This window comes from Anabas testudineus, chromosome 5 (assembly GCF_900324465.2).
Source record: "Anabas testudineus chromosome 5, fAnaTes1.2, whole genome shotgun sequence".
Classification (NCBI taxonomy): Eukaryota; Metazoa; Chordata; class Actinopteri; order Anabantiformes; family Anabantidae; genus Anabas; species Anabas testudineus.
This window is the reverse complement of record NC_046614.1, coordinates 13627020-13642315: the sequence shown is the minus strand read 5'-3', so window position 1 is coordinate 13642315 and position 15296 is coordinate 13627020. Positions and strand designations below refer to the sequence as shown.

General features: G+C 39.7%; 3 protein-coding genes across 3 annotated transcripts in view; 2 read left to right on the top strand and 1 right to left on the bottom strand.

Annotated features, from left to right (window-relative positions):
- Positions 1 to 3520, top strand: part of cacna1da (calcium channel, voltage-dependent, L type, alpha 1D subunit, a) — a 47684-nt gene extending 44164 nt beyond the window's left edge. The window contains exon 49 of the mRNA XM_026349376.1: positions 119 to 3520. Coding sequence (XP_026205161.1) covers positions 119 to 424 — 306 coding nt within the window. The 3' untranslated portion in view covers positions 425 to 3520. The remainder of the gene's footprint in view (positions 1 to 118) is intronic.
- Positions 3521 to 3693: 173 nt separating this feature from the next.
- LOC113153430 (parapinopsin-like) lies at positions 3694 to 5373 on the bottom strand. The gene is made up of 4 exons (XM_026347052.1): positions 5043 to 5373; positions 4575 to 4903; positions 4234 to 4476; positions 3694 to 3810 (listed from the first exon to the last, which is right to left on the bottom strand). Exons 1-4 carry the CDS (start codon positions 5371 to 5373, stop codon positions 3694 to 3696), a joined length of 1020 nt encoding a protein of 339 aa, XP_026202837.1.
- Positions 5374 to 9118: 3745 nt separating this feature from the next.
- cacna2d3 (calcium channel, voltage dependent, alpha2/delta subunit 3) overlaps positions 9119 to 15296 on the top strand; it is a 29222-nt gene continuing 23044 nt past the window's right edge. Inside the window, exons 1-4 of the mRNA XM_026348663.1 lie at positions 9119 to 9243; positions 10586 to 10667; positions 12322 to 12549; positions 14131 to 14247. Of these exons, the coding sequence (XP_026204448.1) occupies positions 9119 to 9243; positions 10586 to 10667; positions 12322 to 12549; positions 14131 to 14247 (552 nt within the window). The remainder of the gene's footprint in view (positions 9244 to 10585; positions 10668 to 12321; positions 12550 to 14130; positions 14248 to 15296) is intronic.

Genomic DNA, 15296 nt, shown 5'->3' with positions numbered 1-15296 from the left:
GTTTATTGACATCGGGAGAACATAGAGTCCCTGACTAGATCATTTTTAGATATGTAATCCACCGATCGTTATAAGCAAAACAAGGTAACCACATTTTTCTTCATATTCTGTTGACCAGGTTTTGATATCAGAAGGACTTGGGAGATATGCGAAGGACCCCAAGTTTGTTGCTGCCACAAAACACGAGATAGCAGACGCATGTGAGATGACGATAGATGAGATGGAGAGTGCAGCGAGCCACCTGCTGAATGGAGGCATGGCCCCAGGCATCAACGGAGTCAACGTGTTCCCCCTTCTCACTCCAAGGGACTATGAACTGCAGGACACCACAGCCAGCTACAGTGATGAGGAGCCAGAGACAGAACCCAGAGCTCGTTATGAAGAGGACCTGGCAGACGAGATGATTTGCATCACGACTTTATAGCAGTGGCTCGAGAAATCTGCAAATTAGAACATTGCCAGACTACAATCAGTGAAAATAAAAACAAAATGCATCTGTTGGCTCTGACCATAAGAAGTGCCTTTTACACTGAAGAGAAAAGGCATAAAAAAGACAGACACATTAGTCCCGTTCATTTAATTGTTCTCCACCTGCCAGTGAAGGGGGGTCACAGCACACAGCCAGATTCCATCCATGCTGTGCACAGAGGCACTGACTGTTGCGTTGATGTGGAGGTGACATACAGGTTCAGCCTGCAGCCAATCAGAGACAAGGATATTGCTGCCAGTAAAGGATGGACCAGTTGGCAGGAGTGTGAGATCCTTTATAGGGCGGGTCACTAAGGGTGATGACAATCAGATGTACGATGTCATTACCTCAGTCACTTTATTAAGGTTTGGCATATCATGCAAGTTTTCAATGCAAGTATAGAAAGGCATATCTCCTTCCTTAGCCATTAGAACGACTTTATCCCTTTGTTGTTAGAACAGATAGTTAAACGATTGCTACATCTGAGTCAAAAGGTGAAGAGGCACCAGTAACCGATTATGCAGGAACTAAATGTCCTACTCATAGCATCATTCAACTTGAGATACGTGATTTTGAAGCAACAAAAGCATTTGTGATAAATGCACTAGCAGAGGCAGGTTATTTAAAATTTTAGAATAGCCTGATTAATATTTCATAGTTGATATGATGTAAATTGTATTATATAACAAAAGAATCTTTGTAAAGAGATATTCTATATTTTGTAATTATGTATCATTTAACAGATCAGCAATATGGACCCTTGTGACTCCTGTCATGCTATAAAAGCAGACCTGCGTTATTTTATTAGGGAAAATATTCTAATATTCATTTGCCTTTTATTTCTTTGCTAATATGCACCCTTTATTTTGCCTTTGACAACATTTTTAACAGGTTTGGCTTGTGTGACAATAGTGCTGCACAAGATATGCAAATGGCTTTGATTTCCTAGCATAGGAGTACATGTGTTACTTTATCAAACCAACACCAGTTGCATAAGGTTTAGCCCCCTTTAAAGGAGCATTTTTAAGATACAAGCCTCGAGGATCTAGTGTTGAAAATGTATACAGATGTGATGACTACCTTTGTTTGCATATTTTGTGCAGGGCATGCACAAGACTTTTAAATACATAAGCGTTACCAATGCTGCTTTTTTAGTTAGTTTCAGAGTCAAACCTAGGTTTAGTAAGCCCCTACTGAAATGCCTTTTTTTTGCTGTTGAAAGGATGAAAGCTGATAGATGGTCATGACAGGGATAAATGAATAGTTCTCATGGCTTGTGCTGGGATTTTTTCATGGCATACAGTACTCTTTGTTGGTCATAATGTGATTCCATAAAATAATTGTACTGAATCTTTGCAGTCATATCTCAACATTCATGTACTGTGTGAGTGCTCGGAGCCTGCGTTGGCTGGCGACACATGCACATATCTGAAGGTCAGAAACAGTCCAACATGTGTTGTAGGTGAAAGGACAGAGGGTGTCCTGGTGTCGGGATGCTGGAGAGAGCCTAAGCAATACTAACCCCCCCCCCCTCCCCTTTCTCTCTCAGCCTGCCTGGCTCCTGCATATAGTATACCTCTTTAGGCAACAGTGACAACATATCATTGTCTCAGCTTATCTGTCACAGTGTCCCACAGTGGAGTCTGAAAGATTAGGCAGGATTAAACCTGGACTATGTATTTTTCCCTGAATCGTTTAATTCAATTAAATTGAGTTTTATTTGTATAGCACCAAATCACAACAGAAGTCATCTCAAGGCACTTTACACTGTTTAAGGTTTAAGACCTTACAAAGTAGAACTGTAAAGAGAATTACATAGAAAACCCAACAACCCCATATTAAGGAATGAGACCAGGAAGGAAAAGTAACCCGTGATGCATAAAAAGGAGCAACTTATTGTGCACAAGTTGGAACTCAGACAGCAAAATATCTATTTGTTTTTATCAGTAATCATTTATTGATCTATCACAGTAAGGACACTGGACAAAAACTGAAGTGGGCGTTTTCAGGCATTACAATGGAGATTCTGAATTATCACAGAGGATATTAAGGGTAATTGTGACGCGTTGTTCATGGGTGTTTGATTTGCAGGCGAGTGCGTACTGTACTACTACTGTACTCAACCGAATACTGTCATGAAAATGTAGGTTTTCCATTTTGTGTGCACACTGAAAGGGCTCTTTGACTTGTTTGTGAGTAAAAAAAAATGTGTTCTAGTCCTTTTGTTGATGACTGTCATATAAAAGGACCAATGCACATAACAGGCACATCGTACTATTTGTAGCAATTACAGTACTGATGAACTGAAGATATGCATTATTTTGTAAACACTTTTAAAAGTTGTGTTAAACTAAAGATAAAGAGAACTTACTTTTACCTCATGTCAGGGATTCCTGAACAAAAAAATAAAAAAATAATGATTTGGTTGAGTCTAAACCAATGGTATTTAAATATTAGCACATAGCTGTTTGTCTTTGCACAAGTGACTGTATAGTGCTTTTGTTTCTCCTTTTTCTAAACAAATTTGTGTATTAAGGTGAGACAATTTTGTACTTTTTGTGACTGTGTGTATGGTTTAGTGGAATCTCTATTTGTCATTTACACCTCACCTTACAATGCTGGGAATGAAAGAGTATTAGCAAAATATTTTCAAGGTGCACTGTTCCTCTGTTCGCAGGTAGGGAAAAAAATAAAATGGTAAAGTACCAGTTTACAGAGAAACAAATATTGATTTGAACGTTTCTATAAGTTTTCTTCATATTGTTATGATTATCATTACTATTACAATATTAATGTTCTGAGAGTTGTATTAAAATAGAAGATAATGTAAAATATGTACAAAAGTATGGAAAGACCCATGGTAATGTTCTCTACTTGAAAGTCTTGATATTTGCTCCTTAATGTTTTTATTCAGTAAACATCATTTATCTTGGTAGCAAATGCTTTACGATAATCCTCTAGGTTTTGTATCAATACATTTTTTGTATTTTTCTTTTTTTTTTTTTTTTGGCCTTGACTTTATTTCAATCAATACTGATATATTATTTTCTATTGATCATCATTGAATAAACTTATGCTAAAGTAACATTCTCATTTATTGGTCTTAGCCGCTTTTTTGGACACCACTACTTTATCTGTAGGAGCTTAGATGGGTTTATTGTTCGTGTAGCAGGTAGCAAAACATATGTGATGGAAATCTGGATGATTGCAGTCACATGTACAATTCACACAGGAGACACTTTGCCTGTTGCAGTCTCCACAGTTGTTGCTGCCTCAGATGCTTCATCCTTTACCCAGGGCTCTTTCCCACACAGCAGGAAGGGCACAGCATATTTACGAAACTATAAAACAGAACATGAAAAAGAGGGTATATTTCAACATCATGTAGGAACTACCAAAAATGCTTATATTAAGGTGCACGTTGTTAGCCTCAAATAATCAGAAAGCAATGCCCTATTTTTCCTTCTTTGCAAGATTATAAGTTAAATAGGTACATTTAAAGTTGTTTGTGTTATTGGAAGATTACTGGATATAGATGGAAGTGTATTTATGATATTGTTGTATAAACATAAATTCCAGTGCTGAAGTGAATAGCTGTTATAAAACAAGGTCCTCCTGTATGGTGTCTTCTAATAACACTAGAGGGTGCTGGTGTCCCAAAAAGAGCAAAAGAGTAGCAGTAGTGGTAATGAATTAATTATTTTCCCAACAGTTTGTTTATCATATCTTTCCATTATAAAACAATCTGCATGACATTACAGTACCTGTTTGTTGAGGTAGATGTAGATGATAGGATTGTACACTGTGCTGCTTTTGGCCAGGTAGACGGGGACTGTGCCTACCAGTGGGTGAATCTCCACATCAGGGTCATAGACCACCAGCATGGCCAGGCCAGCATAAGGCAACCAGCTGATCAGAAACGTCAGGACCATCAGAATCACCATGTATGCCACTTTCATCTCTCCCTTGGCTACTGCACCACCTTCCATGCTCGCCATCTTTGACACCTACGACACAGAATTAGAATCGTGGGGGGTGCATTAGCTGATCTATGCAGACGACATGATTGATTCCACTATGATAAAGAAAATGTGTAAATGCTCACTTGATGCAATGTCCACATTAGTTTTGTGTAAGATACCAGGATAATGGCAAAGGGAACTGCAAAGCACACTGAAAAATAAGCCACGATGTAGGAGACGTTAGAAGGCTCTCGGCCATGCCAGTCTGGTGCACAGGACGTCCCGACCCCCTCCAAATCATACCTGCCCCAGCCAAACAGGGGAGGTAAGTTCCATGTGAGGGACCATAGCCATGAAAACACGATACCTACTACTGCATGCTTCTTTTGGAACGTTATCTGTCCCAGGGGCTTGCAAACGACAAACATCCTCTCCACTGCAATCAGAGCAACTGTACACAGAGATGTAATACCTGCAGACAATTCATAACATGTCAATTAAATTTGTACAGTGGTAATTTGCTTTTGGTTAAATTAAAAACATGTATTGTGAACATTAAAAAGGACTAAATGATCCCATCTCATTGTACATCATAAAGAATAAGCACTCACCACATAAGGACACTGCAAAGCCTTCCATCACGCAGCCTGTTCTTCCCAGAGAGAAGTACCCCTGGGCATTGTTGACCACAGACAGCACCCCTCCAGTCATAGCTGTGCCCAGGTCAGCCACAGCCATGTTCACCAGAGCGTAGTTGAGCGGCTGCCTCAGCTGCTTGTACATTAAGGACACAATAATGACTGTAGCGTTGAGTATGATGGCCGGACCAGTGAAAATGGCCATAATGATGGAAAGAATGATGAAGCCAGTATGAGACAGAGGGGGCGTCTCCTGTGGCGTTAGGTAGAAGAAATCATTTGGTGAAAAGACAGACTGCTGCATGGTTGGAAACCTTTGGAAAGTCTTCAGGTAGTGTAGTGTAGTGTTCAATATCTGATCACTTGAGAGTAACAGCTGAGATTAGATGTCTGAAGTCGAAGAGCAAATCCTCCAGACCAGGACTTACGAAAGAGTATTTCCTCCATATGATGATCCCTGATCCGTCACCTTTTGCTTGATTACATAAGCACTTAAATCGGATGACTGCACAGTGTTTCATTCCACTAAGCATGTGTAAAAAACAATCAACTCTCTGACTACTTCAACCTCAAAGAGGGTAGTTTGGCTTTTTGAGAAATCTTCAAAGGAGGTGTCACAAAATAATGAATTTAAATTACCAGTGTTTTCTGTGGTCAGCTTAAGAGAAATTCCTGCAGCAGATCTCTAGTACCCCCACTGGTATTTCCAAAATGGTGCAATAACTGAGGTGAGCTTTAATTTGCACGTATTAAAATGAGCTGTCTGGATTAATAATCCCTCAAGTGTGCTATAAATAAGTCTCTAATAGGCATGTTTAATTAAATGGATGTGGAAGTACACTGATGCTTATTAAAACTGTAGCGAGTGTAAAGCTCAATGTGACAAGTACACTGCCCGTCCAAAAAAAAAAAAAGGTCGCCACCTGGATTTAACTAATCAAATAGGTAAGAGCCTCCCATTGGACAATTACTGCATGGATGATTATTTTTTAGCTGGCAACAAGTTATTGAACCCCAACTGATGCAGTGAGTAGCTTCTCATTTCTTAAACAACCATGTCGGAAAACAGATCCTGTGGCCGTGGAAAAGATGTTAATCTGTTCAGAAGGGTCAAATTATTGGCATGAATCAAGTAAAGAAAACATCTAAGGAGATTGATGAAACTACTAAAACTGAGTTAAGAACTGTCCAATGGAAGAAGGTGAGTCCAGATTTCCCTGATGAGTGCATCAGGGTAAGAAAAGAGGTGAATAAAGTGATGCACCCATCATGCCTAGTGTCTACTGTACAAGCCTGTGGGGGCAGTGCTATGATCTGGGGTTGCTGCAGTTGGTCATGTCTAGGTTCAGTAACGTCATGTGTCCAAAGAATGAGGTCAGCTGACTACCTAAGTATACTGAATGACCAGGTTATTTCATATATTCCAAGATGACAAAGGATTCATCAGGGTTGATCGGTAAAATAGTGGTTCAGGGAGCGTGACACATCATTTTCACACATGGATTTACCACCGCAGAGTTCAGACCCTTACCCCATTGAGATATAGAAAAATATATGCAACTTTGGACGGGAATAAATGTTGTGACATTGCAGAAGCTTATTGAAACAATGCCACGGAAAATGACTGCTCAGTGTGGGACTTTTTCTTTTCTCATTGGCCGGGCAGTGTATTATACAAAAAATTAATAAAATATCATTGAATGTTTAGGATACAATCACGATTGCAAACTAACAATAATGTTTCTTCTATTAACATACATTACAATTAAACATATATTTAAAGTGATGTAAAGATAAAAAGCCTTTGTTATTGGGCTTGTTTTCGTAGTATACCAATCAACAACACATGCTGCACCAAGGAGAGAAGTAATCTTTCAAAGTGAATATATAACATTGGATTAGTTTAAGAGTGTTGGAGGTGGCTCTGAGGTTAAGTCTCAAGAGAACAGGTGTCTGATATATAACCTTCTAAGAAGTTTATGTCCAGTCAAGTCAAGATGGAGATTACAGCACCTTGATCTTCTAGTTGAGAGTTTTTTGTTTGTTTGTTAAGCTTTCAATACTTTTAACAGAGATATATTTTTTTTCTTGTTCTGGGTTTCACCACAAATACTGTTAAAGTGTTGTGGAACGACAGAGCTTGGTCTATGATAACAATCAAATCCAAATTCCTGACAAAATCTTTGTGGTGGCAGTTAAAAACTGGAAAAACCTTGTAAATTAACCTGAAGTAAACTTACCCTGCAACACAGATTGTGTCGTGCACTGCAAACTAAATTCAGCACCATGGAGAGCACCTTAAGACCTGAGGGGCTTGAAAAAGGCTTTAATACTCTAAGTCTTCAATTTATAATGTGGACAGAGACATCCACAAAATAAAACCAGCAGGACGAGTGTGCCGTTTACACTGTAAGGGTTTGTGATGGAGACATCCAGCCCCATAAATAAAATACATATTTTAATCTTCCATAAGTGAAGATCAATTAATACATTTTAATTATTATTCAGAATTCAAATTGAAGTTCAAATTGAGTATTTTCTTTTGTCCTACATGGCAACACTGTGCTGATTTTGTAAACTCCTGGACTGCATTCAACGTCAGTAAATGTTTTCCCACGTTTCCTGCATTTGTCTGCTGATGTGTTAATTTGATCTGTCCTGACATGAATGTGAACCTCACACACACTGAATGAAGTGTAGCGTTACTTGCTCAAATGACTTGAGTCCCAGTTGAGCCTTTAATGAAACTAAAGTTTGTTTTTCTTCTTCTTCTTTATTGTGACAGAGATCTGCTTCCATTTCCCGTCGATAGTTAATTAAAGCATCCAGGAAACCTGCGCTGTTGGTCAAAGACTGGATGGTATTGTCCGTCATCCAACATGCAGGAGCCTTATCGGCACGTCCCAGACAGTACAGGCTCCTCACAACTTTGATGTACGACGCAATTACTAAACTAATAAAAGCCTCAAGTCGAAACACGGCTGCTGTGGTGCTGATGGTGGCTGATGGAGGGGGGGTGTGGGGAGGGGCTGTGCATCAACCCGCCTGCTGCCTTGACATCATTATCGCTTCCTAATCAGCCTTTAGAGTACAACACGGTGGGTAGTCTACATCTCCACACACTGACGACTATAGCGCACCCAGCAAAACTTTACTTCTACGCATATGAGGAGTTTGGTCTCCGGAGTCCACGTGGAAAGGTTACTGGTGAGTGACATGACGTCATTGGCCAAATTGATTAATCACCAGGCTTCAGCCAATCACAGGCTTCACAGCATATATGCGCCAAGATACAGTAGTCACCGACACGCACCTCAATCATCAATGTTATGTGGAACCAGATTTGTCTCCTTAAACCCAACTGTGCTGCTGGCGGTGCAGAAGCCTCTATCAAATATCTGCAGTCTCATTATCGTCCACTGAAATCTCCCGTTAAGCACATTTCCAGGCTTCTTTTTTTTAATTTTACCTTCCTGTTGTAGAATTATTATCCCCTGCTCTACATATTCACATCTCACTTCACGTATTGTAGAAACACAGTCGTGCGTAAATCTCAGAGTGTGCAGGAGATTGGAGACAACACATTAGGCTAAATCAATCATGTACAGTGTTATGCAACGTCAGCGTTAAACGCAAACTTCAGAACAGTTCATGTCTGTTTTTAGACGATGACAACCATGAATTGTATTTTTCTCTGCAGGTGCGTAATTCCTGTCCATTCATCGTTTGAGCTGCAATTCAAGAGAAGCAGACGATATTTTTACCAGAAAGAACAAAGGTCCATGATTATTGCTGCATGAACCGACTGAGGAGATTTTCCCTATTCAGAGGAAGACAGAAGGATTAAAGGATGGATGGTGGAGAATGACTCTCTCTCTCTCTCTCTCTCTCTCTCTCTCTCTCTCTCTCTCTCGATCTCTACGATCAAATACAGTAGGATACGTGCTGTGAGTAGAGCGCGACTGGAGAAGGTGCACCGGAGTCCAGAAGCCCAGCACGGTGCTGGCACTGGATTTTACTGTGTATGTATTTTATAAGCAGAGTTGAAGATGCTGGGAAACTGGAGGATCCTGTTCTCCCTCATGCACAGCACCAGCTTCCTTCTGCTCTGGATTTTGGTCGACTTTGATGTGGTGGAGGTGGCGGGGTCCCAGCAAGGAATCCCTCTGTCAGTGTGAGTGAGAAGCTGCTTTGCAACTTTGCATCATATGGATATAAGTGAAATTTTGATATTTTACTGGTGGGTTTGCATCAGAATTTGGGACATTTAAATTCATCCAGTGAAGTTTAAACATATCAAAGTCACAAAGTAGAGATTTGCTGGGAAGATCTCTGAAAGATGCAGTTGACAGTATGAGAAGTTTAATTTAACCACATGCTCCACTCTTCCTGTTTTACCTCACTAATATTACTTCCAGCGCTTATTGGTAGAAAATGATGATGATGGGTAGAAATATGTACAGATGTGATCAAATAAGTAGAATGATTAAAAAAGTCACAAAAGTGGAGCATGAAGATTAAAGTGCTACAGGAAAAAGACAAAATCTACATCTCAGTGTTTTTATTTTTGTCTATGTTACTTATATTTTTTCATCCAGGCAGGCATGCATAAAATTATTATTAACTACAACAATTTTATCCATTATAAATAAATTGCTACTTAGCTGATCAGGATGCACAGTACATCTACATGTATTTCACTGGGGGCTGCATGGATCATTTCCTTTTTTGTTATAATCTTTTTTTTCTCCATAACATTTAAAATTGATTTAAGATATTTTATTGGAATACATTTACATACTTTTGTGGTCACTCTCAATTGTGACATTTCGAATCATAACTCTGCAGCCGTTAACAGGTTTAATACTTAAATATAAAAAAGATCATATGTTCCTAAAAGTGTCACTGTTCAGAATCAGATAGTATCCACAGGAAATTGTAGTTTGGTTTTACAAAATTTTCAAAGTAAAAATGTAAAAAAATATATATATTTAAGTTCCAGTTGTGAATATTCTTAGTCCATTTTCTGAAATCTAAAACATTCATTGTTCAAACGTGCTTGAATATTATTTTCCTGACTTTTGAATCCATAATTCAGACCATTTTCTTCATCATCAGCGTTTACTGTACAATGGTTCCACTTACATTCATTTTACATTTTAGATGCAGTACTACAGTATCACACTGCTATACTCAATCAGAGTCGCTTACAGTTTCCTATCAGAGGCTCCAACAATCATCTTTTAGACCATTAAAATCACAATATGTGATTCTGTCAGGAGACTGAAGGTCAGGACGGCTGGGCCATGAGAACGTTCTTTTGATTGAACTTGTCAGAAAAGTAACCAGAAATTTCCGTATAGAGATTTTGGTAATAACATATATATAGACCAAAGTCTGGTCAATAATATAAATGTTTTTTTAAACATGTTTTTCTTTCTATGTTTTTTATCTGGCCACAATAATAGATAAATAAATAAAGTGATATTTGTCTTTTTGTTTATTTTGTGTGTTAGCGTAAAGCTCTGGGCCTCAGCATTTGGAGGCGAAATTAAATCCATCTCTGCAAAATATTCTGGATCCCAACTACTGCAAAAGGTATTCTTCTGATTTTCCAATCCTATGTGAACACAAATGCCCTGTTCCTTTGTCTGATGGTGACGTTCTTGCACACGTTACATGCTGTAATGCTGTATTCAGCTGCAGAGACATCTCAGTGTCTCAGCTGAATGCTTATGCATTATTTTAGAGGAGACTCAGGTGTGTTTGACAGAACTGTGTGTGTGTGTGTGTGTGTGTGTGTGTGTGTGTGTGTGTGTGTGTGTGAGTGACTGCGCGCACACACATGTATGTTTGTACTTGATATGGCTCATTAACCACGGCCCTGATTCCTCCCTCATCTCATCTCTCCAGATAGCTCTCTGGAGTCAAGAGTTTAAACCCCTGAATGTGAGAAGGAGACGAATTGAACTGAAGGGTGGTGGTTGGGGTACATACTGGGTTTGTGTGCGTGGGGGGGGGGGTGTCACGTTGTTATGATGAACAGGTGAAGACTTCAGAGAATGAGCTATGATCCAGCTCAGCGGTTTTAACTTTCCGACCACTTGATGGCAGAGGTGGACTCAGGTGGATGAACTGTCTGTCTCTTTACAGCAGGTAGATGTAGAGCTACTCTGCCTGAACGCTGAATAACTGCACTGCAGTGTAGAGTGTGTGTCCAGAGATACAGTACATACAGTACAGCACACGCTGTGTGTGTACTTCATCTGGCTCAAGAAATTATAGTGTGTGTGTGTGTGGTGTGGTTAAAATCTCTTTTTCCCATATTAAATTTGTATATAGATACATAAAGATCACTAGTTTTTCACAATTTATAATCATAATGTTGGTTATTTTAAAAGGCATTAAAGTCTAATGATGGTTACTGCATAGAAGACAGTGTGTTGTAAGAAAACAAAGAGAAAAACAGAAGACACGAGCTGTACGAAACCAAAAACATGTATGTTATTATAACAAGAAGGCCCAAATTTAGAAAAAGTACTCAGTATGATACTTTAACATACACTATCTATCTACATATTTCAGCTCACTGTATCATGATTAGACCAAGTGGAATATTCAAGCCTATCATGATGGTAGATTTCTACACATGCAACATAGACAAACTTGATTTTCAGCAGGTAACCAGTAAAGCAAGGTTGTAGTAATGAATGTCTCAGTTGTTTTTCAGTGTACTCAGCAGGGAAAATATTTTTTTTCTTCACCTGGCTGAACATGATTGCTTTTGTTTTGTCTTGAATTTTGAGCGTATACATTGAAAAGACCAACACTGAGTTTAAATTATGGGTTTTTTAACATACTGAGTTATCAGAAAACTCTGGTATGATTTAATGCAATTCACTATAACAACCTAATAGTTACAGCACATGCACCTTTAGTTCAAGTGTCCAGTCTTAGGTTTTCTCTTGCATCTTAAGTTAGTTAGTTAACCTAACCACAGAATTAAATCATCATTTTTCAGTTTAAGTGTCAGACTTGTGTTTGTTAGGAGCTTTGTTACTGAACAGTAGAGAACGGTTTCTATTTTCCGGTCATTCAGTGATAATGGTCGCTATTTAAGTCATGTGTAATATAAATACTGAAAAGATTATTTTCAACTACAACACTGTTATATCTAAAGTCTATTTCCCTGTTGTAGGTTATACATGAACCCCTATCATACTTATTAATCATCTGCGTCTCACTACTTTAGGAGCTGTGGGCCATCACAGCACCACGTCCAGGGACCAACTCCAGTTCTGAAGCCAGTGCCTCGAGCAAAGGCACTAGCAGGATTAATCCTAAAACCTCTGCTGCGTGTCTTGGAGCATGGGAGGAAACCGGAGCACCCAGAGGAAATCCCCGCAAATATGGGGAGAGCGTTCAAACTGCATTTCGAAAGCGGCTCCAGGGTCCAAACCTAGGACCCCCCTGCCCTGAGGTGAAATTCTCAATCTGAAATTTAAGTTCAAATGTTTGGTGGAATCTGATGCATTATATGTAATTTCTTTCCATTTGTTTCCAAATATACATTTCATCTTAAAAAAAAAAACATTTTGCAATATGCCCTCCAGATTTGTTCATTTTTTGTGTGTATGCAAGCACTTGTTCATGGAGGCATGTCTGCAGAGAGCTGTGCCGAGCCAGTCAGCACAAAGCAGTGAGCTGTGAGGGAACTGATGGGTCGTTAGAGGCTGGTCATTAAGGCTGATCATTAGGTGCTTTTACTGTGATTTACCCAGTTTCACTATGATTTCTTTAAAACGGGGAAACACGGGGCCTCTTCAGGCTCCCGGCAGCCAGGCATCCCTCCTGCACTGGTCATTCCTTTAATCAATAATCATGATCAGAGGTGTTGATGGATGGAGCTTAACCTCCACTTCATGGCTGGAGGAGTGAGAAGGAGGTGGGGGGAGCGGGGACTCGGGGTGCTGAGGCGAGGAGGACAGGCGTGAAATGAACTGTTCTGCTCCACTGCAAGCCCACACTCTCCTTTCAGTTGGTTATTTGTCGCTTCATGTACTGGTGTGTGTGTGTGTGTGTGTGTGTGTGTGTGTGTGTGTGTGTGTGTGTGTGTGTGTGTACGTGCATATGTGTTTTTGTGTGTGTCCTGCCTGCACAACGTGTAAAGTACGCTACAAACCTATCGTGGCTTTTGTTTATTTTTAGATAGGGTTATTTGAAGTGTGTGTAATGTGACTGACTGGACAGTGTGAGAAGATCAGGTTTTTGTTTTTATTTGTGTGTGTGTGTGTGTGTGTGTGTGTGTGTGTGTGTGTGTGTGTGTGTGTGTGTGTGTGTGTGTGTGTGTGTGTGCGTGTGTGTGTGTGTGCGTGTGTGTGTGTGTGTGCCAGGCAGATGCGGGATTATGTAATGTTATATTCCTCCAAGCTGTGGCGGGCTTTGTTCTGTATCACTGGAGGTCCTGTACATCCAGCAGAATCAGCATTATGTGAGGTGTAGTTCATTACCCAGAATCAGCCAAGCCTGACAGGTTATTATCTTTCTCCTGTGCTTTGACTCCATTTCAATTACCCTCTTACCATGCATAGCCTTCACATCCAGCCCCACCCTCGGCCACCCAACGTGGCCATCTCCAGCCAATCAGGAAGGAAGCAGCAGCATGTGCAGCCAATGACTGAGACCAGATAAAGACTATCAATCAAAGTGTGCTGCAGCTGATTTTATCAGCGTTGGGCTGAGACTGGCTGCATGCAGCTTGTCAGGCAACTTGTGAAGGCGTATGAGCCTTGTTTTCGTCCCACCTCTCTCTAACTGGAATGCAGTGAAACAATAGCACTCTAACGTGGAGACAGAAAAAAATAATTATCTGAATGTTTTCATGTTGTCTTGTAGTACTAGTGTTAAATATTAGTATAGTATAAGTAGTAATTAAGGGACAGTACCTGGGATTAAACTGCTAATGTGTTCAATAACCATGTTAGCGCAGGAGCTGTAATCTTCCAGCATGTCACAATGTTTGCATTTGTCCTCTCTGTCAATGTTTCAATGTTATTTTCAGAAATATAAAGAGTTTGAAAAGTCAGTCAGAGTGGAAGAAATCGATGGCATGAAACTGGTCAAAAACCTGGCTGTGAAGATGGAAGAAGTGTTCCGGAGAAAAGCAGAAGCCACCAGGGTAGGTAAAACGAATTTAGGAAAAAGGTAATGTATTCTGTTTTTCATTCATTTTTATTCTATTTCAGACATGTGTAAATTATTAAAGTGCAAAGAGGAGGAAAAGTATTATTTTCTCTTTTTGCATCAGGTAAGATCTGTGTGATTCAATCATCTCCATGAATAGAAGAATAAATTAGTGCATCAGCAATGTGTTGTGATATATATTGGTTCAGTGTTTGATACCCACCTGGAGGAAGTACACACCTGGTTATGTAACTCAGGCACAGGTGTAGTTAAGTAGTTGATCATATCAGACTAACATCATCTCATCTAATTCAACTTCGTTTTGTTATTTGGAGTCAGTGGAGTGGAAAAACAGCATGAGGTCCTTCAGCACCCACAGCGGTGGCAGCTGTGCCTATTTTGCTCATGGTGAGAGTGATAATAACTGTTTTTAGTAGAGAGGGGGGAAATCTGAGAGGATGAGTCCTATAGTTGTTTTAGCCATTATTTCTTTCAACTTCTTCATTTTACTATTATGTAGAAATGACTGTTTTCTTAATATAGTGCAGTTTAAATAGGAAAATACTTATTTACTTATGTATCATGAGGAGTAGGTGTAACAATGTCTGCATTAGGGTCCAGTTCACATAAGTCAGAATAAAAACATGAGGTTCATCCTCTAATTTTCATCTGGTCCCTGAGGAGATTATGGTCACCATTCGTAAACAGACTATTGTTCTTTGTCCTGGGATCAAATTTGTCCCTAGTATGTGTGAAAAAGGTTCGTTGGGAACATGCTTTTGTATGTAGTGTATTACAGTCTGCAGCTTTTCTCAGACCCACAGCAGCAGCCTGTCTGCGACCTCAGCACAGAGGGGCTTGTAACCATTTTAATGCTGCACCTTGCAGGGACTGCTGGGAAATGATAACGTTTATCTTCTCCAGCCTGATCCCATGTGAGCGACAATTCATAACAATTCGGCCTATAAATTACAAGAACGCGTTTAATTCGTGAAACCTGCTTTTGTTCTGTGAACTGCAGCCACACATTAAGTGTGTTGACGG